The sequence below is a fragment of the Marmota flaviventris genome, chromosome 1, assembly GCF_047511675.1.
Source record: "Marmota flaviventris isolate mMarFla1 chromosome 1, mMarFla1.hap1, whole genome shotgun sequence".
Lineage (NCBI taxonomy): Eukaryota > Metazoa > Chordata > Mammalia > Rodentia > Sciuridae > Marmota > Marmota flaviventris.
This window is the reverse complement of record NC_092498.1, coordinates 123,310,564-123,333,389: the sequence shown is the minus strand read 5'-3', so window position 1 is coordinate 123,333,389 and position 22,826 is coordinate 123,310,564. Positions and strand designations below refer to the sequence as shown.

Sequence of the window (22,826 nt, the reverse complement as noted above, 5' to 3'; positions counted from 1 at the left end):
GACCTCAGCAAATGGAGGGGGTGGATATTCCGAAGTTCAGACAAGAAAACTCCATGAGAGAGTTCCTTGGCCAGAGAGAATTCCCAGCAGGGTACAGAAAATGGTCATTTCTATCCTGCCCCAGAAAGTAACTAAGAATAGGGGATGGACTGGAGAAACTGAGTAAGCAGATGAGGAGGGGAAAAAATAACAGATTCCTGCACAGGTTGAAACCTCAGCTCCAGAAAAGCTAGAAAGGAGAGAAAAATCTACCCTAATTTAGCCTTGCCCAAAGGGGAGTGGAAGGGAAAACTCACCAAGGACGGTCAACTTGGTCCCGCTGCCGAACACAGCACACTGTGACATAGATCTGTACATAAACCCCTTTTTGCACCATGGCCCAGACCCTCCTGCAGCTGCACTAGAGGCCCAGGGTTCAGCCTCCTTTCACAGGGGCTGCTCAGGCCATGGGTGGGTGAGATTTGGTGGCTTTTGCTTGACCTAGAACATCACCTCTTTGGAGGCTGTGGAATTTGACCATTGTGAGTCATGGCAAGGATTTTATTTAATTTCATTTATATATTTTTATTATGATATGAAAAATGAAAGTGTAGAAATTTTTTTAAAAATTAATGGCAATTATATGAGGTGATGGGGTTCTGGATAACTTTCTCCTCATCTTTATAATTTTTTTGTAATTTCCAAAAAAATATGAAAATATTAAAATTACTGATTGGATGAATATCTCTCTCTCTCTCTCTCTCTCTCTATATATATATATATATATATAGATATAGATATATAGAGATATTTGATGACTCAAATACACCCATGTTTTCCAAGATTTATTGTTCTCTCCTAAATATTCAGAGAATACTCAAAATTATGTCCCAAGAATATACTGAACAAATACCCATCATGTAATATTCTAATAATACAACATTCTAATAGCAATATAAATCTTATGAATGATGATCCTAATTTAAGGGAAATATATGGCAGCCATTTTAAGAATGTAACTAGAAGGTAATATTTAACACTGATTATTTCTGTTATTTTTGATTTCTGTGTGTGAAATCAGTGTTCCCAGCTAATGGTATTGCGGGGAAGAAGCTGGGTGGCCTGGGTGGGCTGGTGTTGAGTATGTCAGGAACAGGAGGAGGAAGAAGATTAGGAGGAACAGCAAGTGGGGAGCAGCATATTTCCTATATAGAGATACTGGAGCTCTGAACTCTGTGTACAACTGGGACTTATGAGAAGGTTCCTGTATGCCCCCATATCCTCAGCCAGGAGGTAGTGACAGATGAGGAGGAAGGGCAAAGATTACAGATTCCTGCATTGACAGGGATGAAAGTATGAATGGGAATTTGGGGGTTGGATAGAGAATCACATTTCCCATCAAGGTTCCAGGTCCTGCTGCAGGTTCCTGAGCTCCATTCATTGACCTTGCCCTTGGTTGGGCTGTACTGAAGGTGCATTGTTTGTTTCTTGTTTCTGTGAGTGGCCCCTCCTTGAATTGCAGGGTGCTTCTTCAGAACTGGAATGGCCCAGATTCCTGGGTGGTGATTGGTAGATTTCCCTTGCTCCCAATTGAGTTTATTCCATGAGCTCTAAGTGTAGGTATCTCTGCTTTCCCCTTGACCTCCTTCTGACTTACACATTCACCTGTGCACATACCTGCTCCACCATGTCCTTTGTGCATGAATCAGTCAGCCTCTGTTCATGTTGTCACCATCACTGGGTGCACCTACAGCCTAGAGACACACATGGTAAGCCTCATGGGAAGGACATGAACAGAATGGGATCCCAGCACCAGGCCCTCAATGCATTGCCTTGTGCTGGCCCATTAACCTGTAGAACTCACAGGGGGACTCACACCTGGCAGCTTGGAATCCCTGAAGTGTCCTCCTCAATAAACACCTCCCTAGTTCTCCAAAGTCACCTGCTGCTCCCTGAGTACAGCCCTCCCCAAGCTTTCTCCTGTCCTCTGTGTCACTCTTGGAATGCACAGAAAATTCATGTCTTTCCCCAAGGTGAGTGGCCTACCACAGAGACCATTAGCCTGGAACTCCAGGACACTAGGTGATCTGTTTTCATGACACCAGGGGGCCTTACTGCCTCTCCTGAAACCTGGAATCTTCCTGATTCTCTCAGAGAGGTGCTCCACATGACAATGTATAAGGAAGTGTATGAGCTTATTATATGCATTTTGTGTGGAAAGGTGCGTGTTTGTTCACAGGCATATATGTTTATGTGTGTGTGTGTTGATTCAACAGCAGGGAGCCTACACCAAGTTATTTATAAGGTGCTTGCACACAAGCACATGGGAGAATCCCAGAATGTGGCTACTGTCTTTGGACACACTAAACCCACTGACAACCTTAGGGCACCTATGGTGGATCCTTTAGAAGCAATACTGATTCCTGCCTCTCAGGGGACTGGAAAATAGTTGGAAAAGTGAGGGACACACATAGATGAGTGGTACCAAGAGGGGTCTGTAGGATGAATCAGCAGGGCTCATGGACTGAATATATTATTAAGAATTGCTATGGGTCCAAAAGTGGGCAGTGCTATGGGGTGCAGGCAGTGTCCCCAGTGATGTAGGAGTAGGGTGGTTACAGAAGAAAGAGCAAGTGGCTCTAGGCAGCAAGGACAGGGATTACAGGTGGGGGAAGGGAGACAAAGAAGGGATGGCCTCAGTGATGGGGGCTTAGACCTTAGATGAAAAGATATTTGAGGGGGGAGTGATGCTCCAGGGAAGGGAGCTCACATATTCTCCCCGAGGCCTTGGGGATCCAAGGAGAGATTGATCCTTGGGAGTGGGGAGGTGAACAAGTCTGCACAAGAGGAGCAAGCACAGGGTGGATAGATGAAAATATGCAGGCTGTGTTCTAGCTGAGGGCCATTCCATTGCTGTAGAAAATTCTGTGGAGGTTGGGTGAGAGTGAAAGCATCTACCAAGGAAATATCAGGAGCCTTTCCTGGCTGTTTGGTCTCAAGGTCTAATTGTGTACACCTGATGGGATGGCCAAAGTTCAGATTGGAAGTGTGTAAACTAAAATAAACAGGACCATGTTTTCTGGTTGAAAAGGAGAATGTTTATTGAGGGTTTCTGGGTTGAGGGAGAAGGGCTGGGATGGTAGGGGTGGGAGGAGAGAAGCTTCCCTGGGGTTTTCAGGTCCAGGGTGGAGTGAGGGTCTGGGACCTAGGAACACTGTGCAGGGGACACACTCTTCTCCACGGTGCTCCCCTCATGAGTGACCTGGCAGGTGAATGAATTATGAGATTTCCACTCATCTGCTGTCAGAGTCAGGTAGCTGCTGGCCATGTACTTATTGTTGGTCTGTTTGGAGGGCTGAGTGTTCTGCACGCCCTGGGTGACCTTGGTGCCATCTTTCTTCCAGTTCACGGTCACGGCACCCGGGTAGAAGTCGTTGATCAGACACACCAGTGTGGCCTTGTTGCTCTGGAGCTCCTCAGAGGAGGGTGGGAACAGGGTGAGCGAGGGCCCAGCCTTGGGCTGACCTGCAAGATGGACCAGACAAAAGGGATCAGTGTTCTGGTGTCCACCCGGAAGCCCCTACACTTAGTGTGTGAGGAGGGTCTTCTTGTTCAGGGACTCTGTTGGAGCATGTGTGATATAGAAGTGTGTTGGGGAATTCGTCAAGCTATTCCCCATGTTCATAGCCTTTAAACAACCCAGGACACCTGTGTATCACCTTACCTGGCACCTCTTAGATCTTGGGCTTTGTCACAAATATGTCACCCTTGCCTTCCTGCCATGCATCTTTCTGCCATCTTTCTGGTTCATCTGTAGTGTCTTTCTATGAGTTCTCTGAAACTTTATTATGAGTGAGGGCCAGAGTTTTTACTAAGGAACCCATTTTCACCCTAATGTTTTTCTTCTTGAGTCTCTGCTCTGGGTAAGGGTCTTTGTTCCTCAAAGTCTGTCTGTCTGGCTTGGCCCCCCCTCCTTTTTGCAAAGTGAGACCAGAATTCCTTTTTACAGGTCATATCTGTAGGTTTCCTGTATTGGGACCTATTCATATGTAAACTCAGGAGCCTGTGCTTCTGCAGCATGTACCCTGTGGAGACCTACCTCCACCACTCTCATCTTCAGTCACTCTTCTCCTGCCTATCTGTTATCCAGAGTCTCCTCTTCTTTTCTTCCTCCTAAGTTTCCTGAAACCCAGTGTGTGTCTGGGCTCTGTCCCTGGCACTACTTGAAGGCTTGGGGTCCCTTCTACCTCTTACCTCCTTTCTGACCTTTGATCCTGAGTTTACAGTCCAGGTTGCCTGAGCTGAGTTATGACATGTTGTTCCCTTAGTGTCCTAAGTCTTTGATTTCACCATTTTCAGTCCCACAATGTCTTTTATTTCCTCTTGCCCTTAGTTAGGGCCTGAAGTTTATCCCCTTACAAACTAATTAGACCAAAAAGTGCCCAACAAGGGAGAACAGATCAGAGCACTTCTTATGGACCAGCATGCCAACCCAGAGAGACAGGCAGACAGACAATGGAATCTTAGTAGGTCATTCTGTGCAGTCCCCTGCCTCTGGAGTCAGAGATTGAATATCTGCCTACAAGCCACTGAGACAATCACGAGCATCTGAACAGATAGGGTAGAGTTCAGTGTCCCAGAACTAAGATCCAGGGAGAATACTTGTCTCAGGACAGAGACAGGACACAGGCAAAGAATAAAGAAGCAGAAAATTGTCCCCAAACTTAGAGAGAGCAGAGAAAGGAGGACAAAAAATCACTCACCTAGGACGGTCAACTTGGTCCCTCCGCCGAACACCCAACACTATGACACAGACTCGTGCAAAAACCCCTTTCTGCCTTGCCCTGACCCTCCCCCAACCAGCTGCATCTGTGAAACCTGCATGAAGGGAAGTTACCCTTACTGAGTGATGACCACTACATGATGTCCTTCCCAGGAACCACCATCCTGGCAAAAGGCCTCACCAAAATGTCAACTATACCTTTTCATGTTCTCCATGGAAGAACCACTTTTTGGGAAAGGAAGAAACAGAAGTCCTCAGTGACAACTCTGGGAGGCCATGAGCTGTGTGGGAACCTGAGAAAGTACCAGGACCAACAGCTCATTCCTCTTAGCTCCTGTCTGTCCTGGAGCCACCAGAGGGATGTGGAGACTATGGAAGATGACGATGTCAAGACCACATGCAGAAAGCACCCTTTCAACTCTCATTTCAGCTTCCTACACTCAGAGGAAGAACCAGCACTATAACAACAGTACTATACTCAGAACAAAATAAATACATTATGATATTTGGGAGAGATTTTGTGAGTCCCTGATTGACTTTTGATATTAAGATATCATTGAAAATTTCTGCTTAGGGTAGATAATCATATTTTAGTTATGTCTCATCTTTCCAGAACAGAAGTGGAATATTTGCAGATGAAAAGAGAAGATGTCTGGCATTTATTTCAAAATATCATGTAAGGGTGATGTTAATTTTGTGGGTGGATCAAAATCATCCATGAATTGATAATGTTGATAGGTAGTTGATGAGAACCATAGGAGTCATTATTATTCCTGTTTTCTTTTTGTGTTGAAAATTCTCATCATAAACACCAATTTTTAAAATGAAGAGGAGGTTATTCTTGGGACAGTGATTTTGGATGAGGTAGATCCTGCCACTGTATCCACTGAGGCCATTGATATGTCATTGGATGGTCTCAGCTTCTATATCCATGACTTGGAGTCAGTTAAGTGCTGAGGCATGTTAAAGCTGTGGTTTGGGATCAGGGGTGGCCATAATCAAGCTCCAGGAGGACCCCTTTCTCTGTCCCATTTTGACTCCAGAACTCCCTGTGTTTGCAAGTTCCATCTTGGCAGCTCTGGTGAGTACGTTTGCCATGGTCTTGATGAGGTGGACACTCAGAAGGGGCCCTGTGAGAATCTGGGGTACAGAGGACTAATAGAGACAGATAGGGATGCATATTTAGGTTCCCTAACCCATTGTCATGGCCCCTGAGAGTGTGTCTCTGACTTTGGGCTGGAGATGCTCATGACTGTCTGAGCCACTTGAGAGAGGAAGGGAGTGGGCCTTGTGGGATGGAGAATCTGGGGGCTCTTAGTCCTCTTGGAAGCTAAACCTTACTTGTAGATATTTTGTTACATTCATTCTGCCCTGATTTATTCTGTCCCATATACAATTCTTGTCTTTAGTTGATCTCTGACAGTTTCCTTAGGACAATCAATGAATGCGGATTCTGTGCCTAATTTGGTGCCTTTTCTCACTTGTTTAATTTCTTTCATATCTTTTTCACCCATTTCGATTTCAATTTCCTCCTTTTACAGGATGATCATCAAACAACTCTAGCCATCAACTAACTGTAAACCTTCTTCATCCTGGAAGCTTGTGGTCCAATCTTTCAGGGTTTCATTCCAACATCATGATATTGTCAACCTTAAGCCTAATTTCATATCCACTGGATCATTCAGTGATCATTCTTATATGCTTCTGACTTACCCTATGTTCCCCTACTTAGCTCCATGAAATATGAGTCTCTTTCTGAATATTATAGGACTCCCAAGGGTGGAGAAGAGGGTCAACACAATGTGGAAAATTGTTTTATTATATTAGCTGTTTTCCCTATTGCAGAAGTTGTATCTTTACTTAGCTGACATGCAATGTGAAAGTCTGAGAAATGAACATGTAGATTTCATTTTCCAAGCCTTTCCATGATTCCCTGGTGATAAGAAACTATGGACAACTCACTTGGTTAACAGTCTCCCCAAAGGGTTTCTCATAGGAAATAGAAAGTTCAAACTTTGTTCCTGCTAAGACCATGACCTTGGATCAAGGGTCTTCTTTACCTTAATGCTTCTGCCACTAGCTTGCAGCTGAACTCCTGGAGTCCCCCTTATTTCTCCCTAATACCTCATTATGGCCAACTGCCATTCTTCTTACTAGTCCTCTCCCTTCCAGGTAGGCAAGGCCGCTCTGCAGGGATAAAATATCTGCTCACAGTCCCCACCAGCAAAGAGAATTCACTCACCAATTCTATGGTGGGTTTGGTGGATGGGATGAGCAGGAGATGGCATCTCATAGAGCCTTGCCTCTATTGGGTTCTTGGTACTGCTCCTCACCCCCAGACTATGAGCCATAGCAGCCCTTACCCATCCTCACAGACTCTGATGACTCTTTTATTTATTTATTTATTTATTTTTTGTAATTGTAGATGGACAGCATGCCTTTGTTTTATTTGTTTATTTTTATGTGATGCTGAGGATTGAACCCAGTGCCTCCTACATGCAAGGCGAGTGCTCTACCACTGAGCTACAGCCCCAGCCCTTGATGACTCTTGATTTTACCTAGCAGCCAAGTAGTTCTCTGAACCTTCCATTTGCTTTCTCATTTCTCATCTCCTGAGTTTAACACACATGAATGCCCTTTGAGGAAGGCAGGAGTCTGAAGCATGAATAAACAAGGCCCCAAGCCCCAGGGTTAAGGGGATCTAGGCCCCTGAGCAGTGACCGTTCTGCCTAGAGACATAACCAGTCACCATTGGCACATTAGAAATGTGAAATGATACATGAGTAGGTCTTCATTGATGAGATTTAGGAATGAAGAACCTGGTGTGACCCTGTGTGATGGGGGCTCAGGAATACAGTAGAGAGTTGGGGAGATGGGTATTTGGTTGAGGAAGGATACTCCTGGGGTTATACCCCAGAAGATTATCCAAATGGCCCTCCTTTTCCTACTGGGTGCCAGGATACCCTTCACCCTACACTGAGAACTCTGAGGCCATTGCAACTAAAATAAAGATAAGAACAAATGAGATAGAGCAAGATTTCTGATTCACAATGGGATATTTTTATTGAGCAGTCAGTGGGTTCAGAGAGAAGGGCTTAGTGGGAAGACTAGGAAAAGGAGGGGGTCCCTCACCAGGGTCCTTCACTTCCAGGATCATGAGGGTGGGGTGAGGGACAAAAGGTTAAGAACATGCTGAAGGGGACACACTCTTCTCCACAGTGTTTCCTTCATGTGTGACCTGGCAGCTAAAGCTTTTGTGAGATTTCCACTTGTCAGGCGTGATGGTCAGGTAGCTGCTGGCCATGTACTTGTTGTTGGTCTGTTTAGAGGGCTGGGTAGTCTCCACACCCTGGCTGATTGTGGTACTATCTGCTTTCCAGGCCACAGTCACAGCACCCGGGTAGAAGTCATTGATCAGACACACCAGTGTAGCCTTGTTGGTCTGTAGCTCGTCAGAGGAGGGTGGAAATACAGTGAGCGAGGGGGAAGCCTTGGGCTGACCTGTGTGGATAGAGAAGTGGTGTGGGTCAACATAGGACAGCCCAGGTGTTGGGGATGCCCCAAAGTTTCTGCAATCATTTTCATTGTGGTTTTCTTAACCCTTCAAGGACTCTCCTTCCCTTTTCTTTCCTTTCTTGTGAACTTAAGCCACCTGGAGAATAGATAGCACCTTCCAAGTTACCTCTCCCAGATAGTCTTGTATCCTTCCCCTTTGTAGGCTTAGTTTACCAGTCCAGATTTTCTACCTTACTTTACCCTTCTAGTACCCAGAACCTCCTTTGTTAAGTGTTCCTGGTCCATCCAGGATGGAAGGATGGTTCTGGTGGGTGTGGGAAGCCTTGAGCCTGTACTCAGTTCACAGGGTTCCTGAAACTTCCTGTCCTCTTTGACATCAGGTTCTGCTCCATCCTTGTCCTCTCAGCTCTTTTGGCAAGGAGTTGTGCTCTACCCAGACAAGTGGGGGCTCCTCCAAGTCTGCCATATCCTCATTACAAGACCCTTTGCCTCTGCCTGGGACTGCTCACTGCCACAGACTATGGGGCACAGAAGCCCTCACCCACCCTCATAGTTCCTAATGACACTTGAATTCACCTAGCAGCCAAGTAGTTCTGTGAGCTTCCATTTGCTTTCTCATTTATCATCTCCTGAATTTAACATGCACTTTGAGGAAGGCAGAGTCTGATGCATGAATAATCAAGGTCTCAATGCCCAGCGTTAAGGGGCTCCAGGGAAAGATGAGTCTTTGCTTCTTCCTGAGGACCACCCTGGGAAGGCTGGACTCTGGTCACCTTGCCTAGTCTAATCTGGCTCTGAATCCCTCTGCCTTCAAGGCCCATTAGAGAACCAGACAGGTGCATCCTAGAGTGAGCCAGATCTCTCTCTCTCTCTCTCTATCTTCTGGTGATGTCTATTTGGGATAACCTCTTGAGTGCCCAGGGGCTAGGGTCCCAACTCCAGTCTTGTCCCTGGGAATTCTTTGAAGCCTTCCCAAACTGGATGAACATCCAGCCCTCAGCCTGGATTCTGGGGGCCTGTGAACTCTCTCTAAGGCCTAATGCTCCCTAATTAAACATGGCCCCTGGTCCCCACTTGGTTTTCAGCCCTAGAGGAGGGAAAGGGACCCCTGTCCCTGTCCCTGTCTCCAGCCCAGGCCTTCAGGACAAGGCCATATCCCGCTTTTGGAATCTGAAGGTGGCTCCTTCTGCTGCTGGGACCCTTCCTGCTGGCTACCATGCGATCACCAACCTCCCCCAGACCCCATGAAAAAAGGTAAGTGGTCTGTCCTTAAGACAGGGTAGGGAAGAGGGTAAGAAGCCCTTAGGGAGAGAAAATAGACTTTCCCAAGACAGGAGGGGTATGGGACAGATTGAGAAAAGTCAGAAGAGCCACTTACCTAGAACGGTGAGCCGGGTCCCACCACCGAAGACATACCACAGTGATTGAGGTTTGGACTAAAACCCACAGGGTCAGCACCTGGGGTTTGCCCCCTAGGGGTTGGGCAAGAATGAAAACTACTGAGTGTGACGGGTGGGGTTGTGTCCTTGGCATACTGCAGGTTGTTGACTGGCCCTCCAGACACTCATCTCCTCTCCCAGGCATGCATTGCCCATGGCCTTGGAGATACTCCAAGTATGTCTCCTATCTCTGAGGTTCTCAGTGCTGACAGAAAGGCTAAGCACAGTTGATGCCAAGAATCCCTTAGTGAAGCATATTCTTAAGTGGCTATGTGAGGTGGGAGAGAGTCCTGAGCTGACTTGGACCTGCTCAACTTCTCCTGGCCTCATTTTAGAACTTCTGAATATCCTTTAGACAAACCCCAATCATCCAGCCATGACAGTTTCTTCCCTGGATCCACTGACACTGGGTCATGCCTGACTTAAGGCACCTCCACATGGAGACTCTTCTACTTGCATTTCTACCTGTGGAGACATAGCACAGTCCCACCACATTCATGAAACCTTCCCTGATATTTCAGACCACTCTTTGTATCCATACATACTTCCATTTATCCATCCATTCATCGATCTATCCAAAATTACTATGAAACACCCACCTACCCCAGGCACTGTTTTGCATGCTGGAACATGGTAGGACTCCCTTAGCTCTTACCCTCATATTTTCCTGAAACTTCTTATGTCAAGATCTAAAAGGCCCTTGTCTCAATCTGTAGGTCTTTCCCAGTAGCCTGAGGTCTCTGCAGGAGTTCCCTTTTTTCTGGTCATTCTCTTCTCATTGATTGTGGAGATGGCCCACTCTCTTGCTCACATAGCTTCCTTTTCTCTCTGACCCATGCATTGCTGATGACCCTAGACTATTACCAGGTGCTTTTTCCTCTGTACTCTTCCCTCTCTTTTTGATTTGAGTCTTACGATGCACTCCACAATTGCCCAGAGGTCCCAGATTCCTCTTTCTTGCTCTGACATTTCTTCTCAGCCACAGATCTACATATATTTTGATTCCTGAACCTATCTTTGCTTGAATGTCTTTCAGGCACCTGGAACTCAACAGCTTCCAACTAAACACATTTCTTTGAAGATCTGATCCCCTGCAGTGTCCTCATTTCAGCAATTTGTCTCCAAGTCAATGGCCTGGAGTCATCTTAGTCATTCCCTGATTGAATCACCTTGTGTATTCTTATACCACAACACAATGTACCGTTAAGATAATCAAAAGAAAAATAAAAAGAAAATTGCAGAAGTTATACTCTAAGAATTGATGGTGGCTTTGCCAAGTGAGATTTTATCTTTATAAATAAAGATATTATATTACATTGGAAGATTATTCATTGCATTGGGATCACCATTTTTTAACCTTAGCATCAGGACTATTTGACAATGTTTGTATTAAAGACATGCACCTAGATTCTTTGAAATTCGTGTAGAATTTGTGTAAAAGACATATCTCAATCACTGTGGGATGTCTTTGGGGCTGGGATCCGGCTCCCTATTCTAGATAAGTGGCTCTTCTGACATTTCTCAGTCTGTCCTATACCCCTCCTGTCTTGGGCAAGTCAGACTTTAGTGTAATGTTAATATGAACCCAACTCTTGTTTCTGAATAAGAGAGGAAACATTTATCCTTGCATGAAGGTATTCAAGGAAATTTCCTCAACTCATTAAAAGGTGTCTTCCAAAATTTACAACAACATTCATATGTAAAGGAAAAAAAAAAAAACATTTGTGGCAGAAACCAGGAAAGTTGCTCACTCACAGTTTTCAATATTCAACAGATTCTACCCAATGTAAGGAGATGAAGGGGGAAAAGTTGTAAGTATTAAGAAAAGAGAGTGAAAATGTTTCCTGCAAATGATGTGCTAGTCTACTAAAAAACAAACCAACCAACTTAAGAGAATTAGTTGAACTGTTAAAACCCATACAAGAATTAAAGTGGCTGAACATAAGAGTGACATGTAAAAATGAATAGAATTCTCTGCTGCATAGGTAACACTTTAGGATATGAAATTGTGGGAAATTTTCAATTTCAATAAAATTATATTTGAAACACCAACACATAACTAAGATTTATAAATAAATAACACTAGATTTTCAATGAATAAAATACAAGACTACTTGACTAGTGAACATAAAAGTGAGTGAATAGAAAGCATGTCATGTTCCTGGGTAAAAGTGCAGAGCTTTATAAAGGTATCAGTTCATCTCAAATCAACCATGTATTCCCAGAAATTACAAACATAACACCAAAAGAATGATTTTTGAGAATTAGGGAATTGATTCCAAAGTTCAACAGGAAGAAAGATATTTTGCAAAACAGTAATAATTATGCATTGTTTCCCCTTGCAGATACAAAAACACATCATAAAGCTAAAATAATGAAAACAAAGTAGAAGGATGCAGGAATAAACCAATACTTTAAGAGAACCACAGAGAGAATGTGATAAGTCATCATTTAGCATTTGATAAAAATCTCATTTATATTCAACAGATGTCTTTCCATTTGGCAAATAAAAAAAGTTATATGCCTATGCACACAAACTCCAGATAAAATTAAACACATATGCACCAAACCAACAGAAGTACTAGAACAAAATAGAAGAGTAATTTTATCATATCAAAATAAAAATCACCTTCCTAAACTTGGCATGGATCACAGAAACCATCAAGAAAAGGCTAAACCAATGCGACACAATAGGCTTAACAACCACTTTATGGTGGAAGACCTCATAAACAAAAGTTCTAAAATAGACCAAGGGAAAATATTTATAACACATTTTCTAAACAAGGAGTTAAGTTTCTATAGACAATATAATCAGATACAAGCAATGGAGTAAAAAAGCAGGCAACATAATGACTTCTTAATTCACAGGAGGAATACACTAAGTTAAAAATAAGAAAGGATAAACATTTGACCAATAATGAAATAAATAATAAATCAAACACATTCCCTTTATTCTTAACACACGGGTAAAGTAAAGAAAGATCAACAACATCACATTATTGGCAAGGAGGTAGGAGAAAGGGCACTGTCTTTCACTGTAGTGAGTATAAATTGGAGCAGCCTTTTGGAAGTAGTTTGGAACTACCTAAAAAATCTCAAAGGAATTCCTCTGAGATCCAGAATTTCCACTTTTAGGCATTTAATCTTTAGAGATATAAAAGTACACTATGCTGACTCCCCACCCCCAGATTTTTAATGCATCATCACTTGCGTATTTTCTAGTGGAAACAACTGAAGTGACCCTTAAAAGGGGAATGATTACAAAATTCTGGTACATACAAACTTTCCCTAGATAGCTATTTATGAGAATACCAAAGATTCATATGGACTAATCTAGAAAAATCAATTATAGATAGCTTAAAAAGCTAATTCTAGAGTAATATACAGAGTATGACTTTATTTTCAAAAAATAAAATCTCAACACCAACTCTCTCCCCCTGAGTGAGTGAGTGTGTGTGTGTGTTTTCAAGAATGCACATACAGTGAAAGAGTTGAACTATACAGACCAACAAGACAGTGGCCTTGGAAAGTGGAATAGGTTTTCGGGGAAAGGTGGTAGGAGAGAGAGGGTAACAGAAAGTGTCTGCTATTTACTTTTTATCTTCTGTATATAATATACTTCTTTCTTTTCTTTTTATATATTTTTTAAGTTGTACATGTACACATACATTCATTTTATTTATTTATTTATTTTTATGTGGTTCTGAGGATTGCAACTAGTGCCTCACATGTTGGAGACTAGTGCTCTGAGCCACAACCTCAGCCCCTCTTTTTTTTTTGAGGAAAGTACATATATATATATATATATATATATATATATATATATATATATATAAACTGTTACTATTTTATTAGAATTATTTTAGATGACAAAAATGCAATATTTCTCTGTGTGAACATTTTCATAAAGTCAGAAAGCTATAAAACTAAAATTTAAATGAAGTGAAACTATACCAGCCAGAGACATACTATGGAAAATTTAAAAAAATTTTAAAAAAATTCTTCAAATTTTAAAGATAGGCTTTTGAAAATGCACACAATTATCTTTTTAAAATGAATTTTCTTATTAATAAATATGCTTCAGAAACAATTTTTATGAAATTGATTCCTTTTTCATGACATTATTAAAATAACATTATTAAGCAGTAACTTGTTGCCAGAGTCTACCTTACAAATATAACTTTGAAGGTTTGTGTAAGATGCTTTATGATATGCCACACTGTTCTGTCACACCCTTTCTCATGGATATTTGTGTTATCTCCAATTTTTCCCATTATTAATAACATTAAGCTAGATAGACGGTCTTGTTTGCAAATCTTTGGTTATGGCTTTATTTTCTCCCTTAAGATAAATTTTGAGAAATGGAATTACACACTGTAGATAAGCCCAGTTTCTTTCATGACTTGCTGCCTATTGCTGAATTTGTTGTACATTGAAATCCTTATAAACAGTCCATGAAAGTGCCCATTCCTCTCAGGTATCATTGCTCTAAATTCATTCATCAATTTCATAGCAACTTTGGCATGTGGATTAGTGCATTCTCCCCATGCCTAGGAACAGTCTGTGGTCCCAGTTCACCAACTCCCAGATCCCCCGCTGCTGCCCCATCTCTGTCTTCTATCTCTGTCCCTGGACTCAATTCTGGCCTCACAACAGACTCCAAACCTCAACCGGTTTTTCCAAAGCACAAGTTTGACTCTGACTTAAATCCCCCAAAGCCTGCACCTAGACAGCAGAACCTAGTCTGGGGCACCAGACCTAGGGGTTCCATCTGCTTCAGCCCAGCAGCTCCCTGCTTCCCTTGGTGCCCACGCCCTACACTCTCTGTGAAGCTCTAGTGTGTCTGCTGGGCTACCCCATCACTATCCAGCACCCATTCATCTGTGATACCAGCTTGGGCATCAACCCACAGAGGGAGCACCCCTTCTTTAACTCTATGGCTCCTAGAAAGGACCACGAGTTTGTCCCCCATAACTAGATAGGTCCCTTGGTGCAGGCCAGCTTTCTCTGTTGTATCCAGGCCTGGTTCCCAGGAAATGTTTATGAACAAGGCAGTGAGGGCACATCCTTTGGGGATACCAAACCAAACCATCACTTCATTCTGAGGGGGAGGGCTTGCAGAAAACCTCTTCTCTTACACCATCATAGGAAAGAGCTAGGGATGTAGCTCAGTGGTAGAGAGGGGCTTATCATGGGTCAATCACTGGGTTCACTGCCCAGCACCTCCCTTTTTGTCACAAAATACAAGACATGGTCATGCATCTACAGCTCTGGGAAGGAGGCAACCTCAGGATACAGCCCTGGTTGAGGATCCTTGGCTGAGGGTCTGATGACTGGATCCCTGCTTCCCACCATCAGTGGCTCAGCCAAACCATAAGGGTTCAGAGCACAGCCAAGCAGAAGCGGGGAAGAGGAAGAGTGGAAAGGCTGAACCCTGTGCAAATGGGAGATACTAATAATGGACTAGGGGGAGTGAGTGAGGCACTACCCTTAGTGCAAAAAGACTGAGGAACCAAGATAAATAATACTTCAATACAATGTTGAAAATTAATTCAAACAAACCCACAATGAACAAAAAATCAGCACTTTAGGCCAGTGTCTCAGGCTGATACTTTGTCACCCCTTTTGCCACTTCTCCTGCCCTCCTCCTCTACCACCCATTCCCAGCTTCAACTGAGACTCCCATGTTCCCCCAAGACTCCTTACTTGCTCCAAGGGCTCTGCAGGTCCAGCAGCAGCAGGAGGGTCCAGTATCCAGTGGCCTACCCTGGGCCTTGTCTGCTCTCAGGGTCAGAGGCCCTTGTGGCATGGGATCCATAGAGGGTATAGTCCTGGTCCTCCTGATGGCAGTGGCTGCTAGAGTATATACAGGTCCATGAGGCTCTTGGCCCTTTCCTCACCCTGGACTGGTTTTTGTCCCTGTCCTCAGTTGGCCTGATCCAGGGCCCATGGCTGTTACCCCTGGGGGTCTTCTGCAGAGAGACATCTGCTAACTGCCCTGCTATGATAAGGATCCAGGGCCCAACTGCTCCTCGGGGCAGCCACCTGTCTGGCCCCACCCCTGTAGCTCTGGGTGGGGCTCTCCTGAACCACCTTTTGCATCTTTCCTTAGTTCCCCAAGGACGTCATGGGTTTGTGGACTGTCACCAGGGGCCTAGAGAGGCTGTGGAAATTGGCTGAGCACTCGTTGGAACAGGAGCACCAGAAGACTTGATGTCAGGAGGAGGGGACAAGGCTGTGGCTTTTCTGATCAGGCCCCAGGCTCAATTCCTACACATTGCACTCTGGCCAGTTTAGACCAATCCTACCTTGGCTGGGTTGGCCATGCCTGGCCTGCTCCTGTCTGGCTCTCTCTCAAATCAGGAAAGGATCCTCCTTTCAGGGAGTGATTCTGTACCCACCAGACAAGCAGTGGTGGTGAGATCAAGATGTTGAGTCCCTTCAGGCATAGGTCACTTCTGGGCTTCAGTTTTCTTGTCTGTAAAATGGGGAGAATGTTCTTCTGCATCAGGGAGGTTATGAGGGTTATTGAGACCAGCAGGTGTCTGATGAATGCTGGTTTCCTTGTTTGCTGTCTCACTTTGGGGTTCAGAATAAATCCTGGGGTATCCTTAGGGCAAGTATCCCTGATTTACAGTTGAGAAAACTAAGACCCAGAGAAGATGAATGTAGGGTCCAAGTTTGTTCAGGAAGTGGGGTGCAGGATGAGCTAGAAACTAGGAATGAGCTTGTTCCTTGCATTTCTAGTCCTTGATCCACCTGGAAGACTTGTGCCTGACTCCCTGCTGAGCCAAAGGAGGAGGGGGATGGGCACAGGCTTAGAGTTGGGGTGCATTGAGGGGAAGCTATATCATTCATAATTTAATGGCAATAGTGATGCTTTAGCACTGGCTGAGTGCTTTACACACTTTAATCCTCCCCTATTTGAATATGAAGAAGTAGAAGCTCAGAAAGTTTCCCTACTTGTATGATGCCACAGGGCTAAGAGGCAACCAGCCTAGAGTTGTATTTTGAAGCCTGGTCTTTGAGTAGCATCAGGACATTCTTTGTTGATGATGACACTGTTTTCCAGATGGTGTCAGGCTGCTCAGTGCATGGAACACTCAAATCTCAGAGTCAGGCCTATGATAGCTGCTCAGTTAAACATGGGCCCAATCTGAACCTGATTGAATAGAGCTTTCTTCTGCCTTACTTATGCACTGCTGCTATTTGGGCTCCTTCACCTCTCTGAACTCTGATGCCCTGAAGACTAGTACACAAATGTCTGAGATCCGTAGGACTTTGGACTTTAGATCCTGATCAGAAAGCTCCCTGCTCTGCCACTCTTAGGACTGCAGTGTGGATCTGTTTTTTTTTTGTTTTCCTGTTGATTTTTCTGCCAGGAAATTCATTGAAAAACATTTAATGTTAATTTATACATAATACCTGTACACATTTATGGGTTACAATGTGATATTTAAGTTTGTGTATTTATATTTATACATATATTTAAAATGACTGGATCAGGCTCATTGGCAAATGCATTGCCTCAAACATTTATCATTTCTTGTGTGGGGAACTTTCAAAATCCTCTCTATTAGCTACTTTGAAATATACAATGAATTTTTGTCAACCATAATTATCTTGTTATACCATAAGATCTTAAATGCGTCCCTTGAAATTCATAGCTGCAGCCCTGTGGGTATTTGTCTTGTTTTGTTTTAGCAATTATTAAAGGGATCTGCTAAGACCAACCAAGGTAAATTTTCTGAAAGACTTCTTTGAGGAGTTGCTTGGTCCGTGTTTTGAGTTATAAACTAATCAAAATTCCTGCTACATTTGGTGAAAATCAGTCTAGTCATATCCATGGGATGTGGTAATAGAAATGGGATTTCCCATTGTTGGTATAGATCATGGTTGTCAGGAAAAAAAATGTTAATGGGGCTCTGCATTTCTTCATGTTTCTTGAGCCAAAGTGTTGAATACCTTCATTCTGGACTGTATTTTCAAGATGTTTGCAAAGTGAGCAACCTTGGAAGGTAGAGAGAGTATTTCCCTTTGGAGCAGAGAACAGGTAGGCTTGCTGTACTAAATAAAAGATTTGGGGTGCTCAACTCAGGTGCACAAATGTCACCTGACCTTCTTTGCATGGCTTTGTGAAAACAGCGTAAGAAAATGCTGTTGTTTGGGCACCTGCTATTGCTGTGAGTGACAATCTGTTCTTTGTCTCTGATCTAGGAGTCTTTTGTGTTCTGCAGCATCTGTGAAAATGTGGCTGGCTTGCATTTTAGTTTGAAAATATGATAAAGTCTCAGAACCTTCACAATTATCAATGATGATCATAAAGAGAAGGAAGAAAGAGATAAAGTGAAGGATGGTAATCATAATTGAATGATTTTTCTTAACTCATCAGATCAGATTTCAGGGATCTCCAGGTTGGATCTTTCCATTGCACAATGTTTTTTTTTTCCTGAGGGCCAGGACTGGTGCTAATAAACCCCACATGTCACTGACCTTGTAGATGAACAAGGTGGCATAAAAGATGTCTTGCAGGGCTCAGTGGACAACCCCTGGGAGTTCCCCGAGCCAGTTCAGCTTCTCTCCTGTTAGGGTACATGTCTCACTCCTGCCTCTGGCCTTGGACTCCTCACAACTTGGAGATTGGTGGCAGGTTGCATCCTAGGAGTCTGGGCTACAGCTGTTCCTTCCACAGCACCCCCATAAGGGCATGACTCTCTAACTAGTTAGGATCTAGAAGCTGTGGTTTCCCCCAGGGACTGTCCCAGGTTTCAGGGAGAAAAAAAGGGACTGTCCCTAAACATAGCATCCCCAGCTATACCATCACCCAGTCCCAAGTCCCCTCCCCCCTCCAGCTCCTGCACCTGCAGCAGCTGTCTCACCACAGGCCACATCCTCACATGGTGGCCACACTCAGAAATTCGGAAATCCGGGTCTGGCTGGATCCTGGGAAATTCTCAGGGGACTGGGCAGGGGATCTCCCTAGCTGTTGCAGCTGCAGCTCTAGATGTCCACACCCTCCATTTCTCCAGACTGACATACACTGAGAGCTAAATTCTGGTAGTGACAAAGGAGTCTTGGTCTAGCTGGCCCTTTTCTCAGTGTCCCTGGAGCCTGGCTTGTCTCTCCTGGGGAAAAGGAGTAGGTATGCCTTTCTAGTTGCTCCTCTGTCAGAAGGACTTGCTATAGCCTACAGCTGCCTGATTTCTACTCACAGACCTTAGAGACTATGTCTGTGGCTATAGGACACTCATCTTTCCTAGGCCAAGGTGTCTTCAGCTTTCTGCTCCATTTTATCCCCAATGGTTCTTCTCATGTCACGTGATTGTCCCACTGCAGAATGGGGAATTGGGGATTCTGAGGCAGAGGATGACTGAGAATTTGTCTGGGGGCATAACAATGATTCTGAGTCTCACAATCCTCAGAGTCTAGTTCTTTAGATCCAAGTCCTCTTGGAGAAGCCTCTGAGAACCTAAGAACCCTGGCACTTGTGGTGATCTTTGGTGATATGAGTAGACCCTTTCATAGCTCTCCCTCAGGTACAAGACTTACCATCCTGGCAAGGATCTTCTAGTTTCTTATATTGATGAGTTAGTGGGGGTACAGAGAGGGAGGGTTTCTCATGTTAAGACACAGAGCATATTTGTGTAAAGTCTGTGTCCTGGCACTTGACCAGTACAAGCCAGAGACCTGAGAGAACCAGGCACTTTATACTTGGGATGGAGTCAGCCTGGAACCCAATGGTGGTGTTTAGGGCAATTTCAATTCTTTAACTTCAAACTCTCCATCCAACTGCTTAGAATGCTCCCTGAGTCCAATAGGGGGCAGCAGAGACCAGCAGGAACTGAAGACCAGAAATAGTTGAAGCTCTTCTGCAGGGAGGAGGCCTGGAATCCAGTGGAAGGCTGCAGGGGCAGCTACAGGAGGGGGGAATGCAGGGATTAGGCTGTGGTTCTACATTCTTGTTGTGTTAGCTTTCCATCATTCTAACAAACACCTGAAATAATTACCATTTTACCATATGAATGAAAAGACAGGAGAAAAATGTTCAGTTTGAATCAAGAATGGAAATGAGCACAAGAATGCCAATATGCACATCATACTTGCGACAACAGCATCATATGCAAGAATAGATGAGGGTAGGAGGAGAGGGAACATGGTAATAGAACTCAGGCAGCATCATTGCAAACTATGTTGGTATTGATGTAAAGTAGTTGGTGTAAAGCAACTGTCGCTTTCTTATGGTCGTGACTCATAGTAGAACCACTATGAAAATAAATTTCAAATATAGATAAAAGGATATAAAAGGTAACCAAAGTGGAATTATTGGGAAAAAATAAACCAATCACAATGGAAGATGGTAGTGGAGCGGTGAGGAACTTACAAAAAGGTAAAACACATGCAGAAAACAGCACATTGGCAGAAGTCTGTTACTATCTGTGATGACATTAATTGGAACACATGAGTCTTGGTTTCTCAGTACCTAAGAAGCCTGCATCTGCACAAGGTTTGACAAAATTTCTCTAAACTATTGCATGTGGGGAGATAGGCTTGCATTTGATGGATTGTCTTCTAACAGAAACAAAGCCCCTAGTAACAGGAACTTGACCTGCCATGACTTCCCATGCATTGTGAATGCCACCAATCTGAGACATAGGACAGGGTACATTTTGGCACAACTGGAACAGAGTGAGGCTGGACATCCTGACGACAGGCTCTCCAGTGACAGAAGATTTGGGGTCCTCAGGAGGGGCACTGCTACTCTGTTAATCCTCAACCAGCAAGTGTCAGTGCATTTGTCTCCTGGCATTCAGAGGAAGCCAGGAGAGAAGCTGGGGTTGCATAGGCAACCATGGGGATGAACAGGAGGAGTCCAACTTCAGTCGCTGAATGGACATCAGGAGAGTTTAAACTGTTATCTGGGGCTGCAGTGACCACATTCTGAGGGTCATACTAACACAAAGTCACCCCCAGGACACTGGCAAGAGCCAAGGCATAGAGAGGACCTCACCTGGGAAATGTACTGAAGGAGGCTAATTGTATGTGTAAGCATGGCAGACCATGTTAGTTGAATTTCCTTAGGAAGAACATGCTGAGGTCCAGATTCTCTAGGAGGGAGCACAGTGTGAGAAGATGGAGCTCCTAGGGTCTATTTCCTTCTCCCAGCATGACTGCATGTGCCTCCTGCAAATCTCAGGGAATGATTTACCACTGTCCAGAAGTTATCCCTGGGAAGGCTTCTCTATCTAAGGTCTTCCAAAGATGCCTGCACATTCTTCTCTGGCATTTCCTCCCACCTCCAGCCATACATACCTTACCTCAGGAAGAATTTTCTATGTGGTCTTGAATGAGTGAAGGGAGCACTTGTTCGCTTCTCCCTGCATGGAGTATGGACAGGCTCCTTGAGGAGACTCTCAAAGTGACACTGACTCTCACCAGCCTCAATTCATAGCCCTGAACCTGGAATTCACCTTGGTTCAGAGGCAGGATCCTCTCTGCTTGAGGAATCCTTGACAAATCATCTTTAAGAGTTCAGCTCTAGAAACTATGACTCTGATTAACTTCACAGACAATAAGGGACCTAAAGTTGTTTTGTCCATCAGGGCTGAATTCTGGTGCTTTTAGACATGCCACATAAAACATGGATGATTAAAAACAAGAACAAATGTGGCTATTAATGGTACATTGCAGAATGAGATGTGTCAAACACAATGTTTGAGGCTAAAATTGGTAGTAAATCCATAAAAGAAGGCAGTTGAATAAGTAAACAATGTATAACATGTGAAATGTATAAAAGCTTGTCAACAACAAGAGGAACATTAAATGAAATGCCAAAGAGGAAACCAAAGTTCACCTGGGAGCTACTGAGAAAACTATGAGGAATGTGAGGGTCCATGGTGACCTTATGCCGAGGCATTTGTCATCAATGGTCTCTCGGCAGGGAGCTGCCCTGCCCATGGACGGGAACATGGAAGGGCAACAGACCATCTGAACTAGACCCAGATTAAAAACAAACAAACAAACAAACAAAAAAACCACAAACAAACAGCTCAGAAGAATTGGAAGAGTGGCAAAGGTGTCAACAACTGGAAAGTGACTATAACCATTGTTCAGGGAAGTCAAGGGTGATACTTTGCCCAAAGCAGCTTGAAAGAAATTGAATGCGGAACCTCCAAATCCTCAGACTCTTCTTTTGTCCCCACTGTTTATTTGAGTGGATTCCTATTAGTATTATGCCCAGAGGATTCATAATTTGCATGGTGACCAAACACACACTTACCCCCCAAATCTAGAGATGAATGAGAGAGGTCTCAGAAAGCCCATCTGTGCCTTGCATTTGAGGACAGAAATCAATGAAGACAGATTTCCCACATGGGCATTCAGGGATTCTTATGATTTGGATATAGGTGTCCTGCAAAAGCTCATGTGTGAGACAATGCAAGAATCTTGAGAGGAAAAATGAAGAGGTTATGAGGTGTAAACTAATCCATGGTTAATCCAATGATATAGGTGGTAACTATATGCAGGTAGACTATGGCTGAATGAGGTTATCACTGCAGATGGGACACTGGGGTTTATATTTTGTTCCTGGTGAGCTGAGGTCTCTCTGCTTTCTGGTCATGACTCAAGTCGCTTTTCTTTTCCATGTCATCTGGCCATGATATTCTACCTCACTTTGCGCCCAGAGCAATGGAGATGGCCATATATGGACTGACACCTCTGAAAGCATGAGTCGAAAAAAAAAATTCCTCCTCTAAATTGTTCTTGTTTGGTTTTTCACCACATCAGCAAAATATCTGACTAATCATGGACCAGGAAGGCCATTCTATACTCAGAAAGCTGCTCTATGCTGCTAAATTCTGTGGTAAATATCCAGATGCCCCATCTAGTACCACTCATTTCTTGCATTTGGTAAAATGAAAATAGAGTCAGACATCCTAGTTACTATGGATTATGAAAGAATTGAAGTATCAGAACCATGCTGGAGGGCTGGGGATGTGGCTCAAGCGGTAGCACGCTTGCCTGGCATGCGTGCAGTCCGGGTTCGATCCTCAGCACCACATACAAAAACAAAGATGTTGTGCCCACCGAAAACTAAAAAATAAATATTA

The 22,826-nt window shown here is 43.9% G+C and overlaps 1 protein-coding gene and 1 gene segment (V, D, J or C); both read right to left on the bottom strand.

Moving 5' to 3' along the window:
• Positions 1-3,054: 3,054 nt before the first annotated feature.
• The window catches only part of LOC114084215 (immunoglobulin lambda variable 2-18-like), a 473,618-nt gene continuing 453,846 nt past the window's right edge, over positions 3,055-22,826 (bottom strand). Inside the window, 2 exon segments of the V gene segment in view lie at positions 3,055-3,504; positions 4,743-4,780. Coding sequence covers positions 3,185-3,504; positions 4,743-4,780 — 358 coding nt within the window.
• LOC114084216 (immunoglobulin lambda-1 light chain-like) overlaps positions 7,800-22,826 on the bottom strand; it is an 878,674-nt gene continuing 863,647 nt past the window's right edge. Inside the window, exons 3-4 of the mRNA XM_071615754.1 lie at positions 9,657-9,694; positions 7,800-8,263 (exon numbers count right to left, since the gene is read on the bottom strand). Coding sequence (XP_071471855.1) covers positions 7,944-8,263; positions 9,657-9,694 — 358 coding nt within the window. The 3' untranslated portion in view covers positions 7,800-7,943. The remainder of the gene's footprint in view (positions 8,264-9,656; positions 9,695-22,826) is intronic.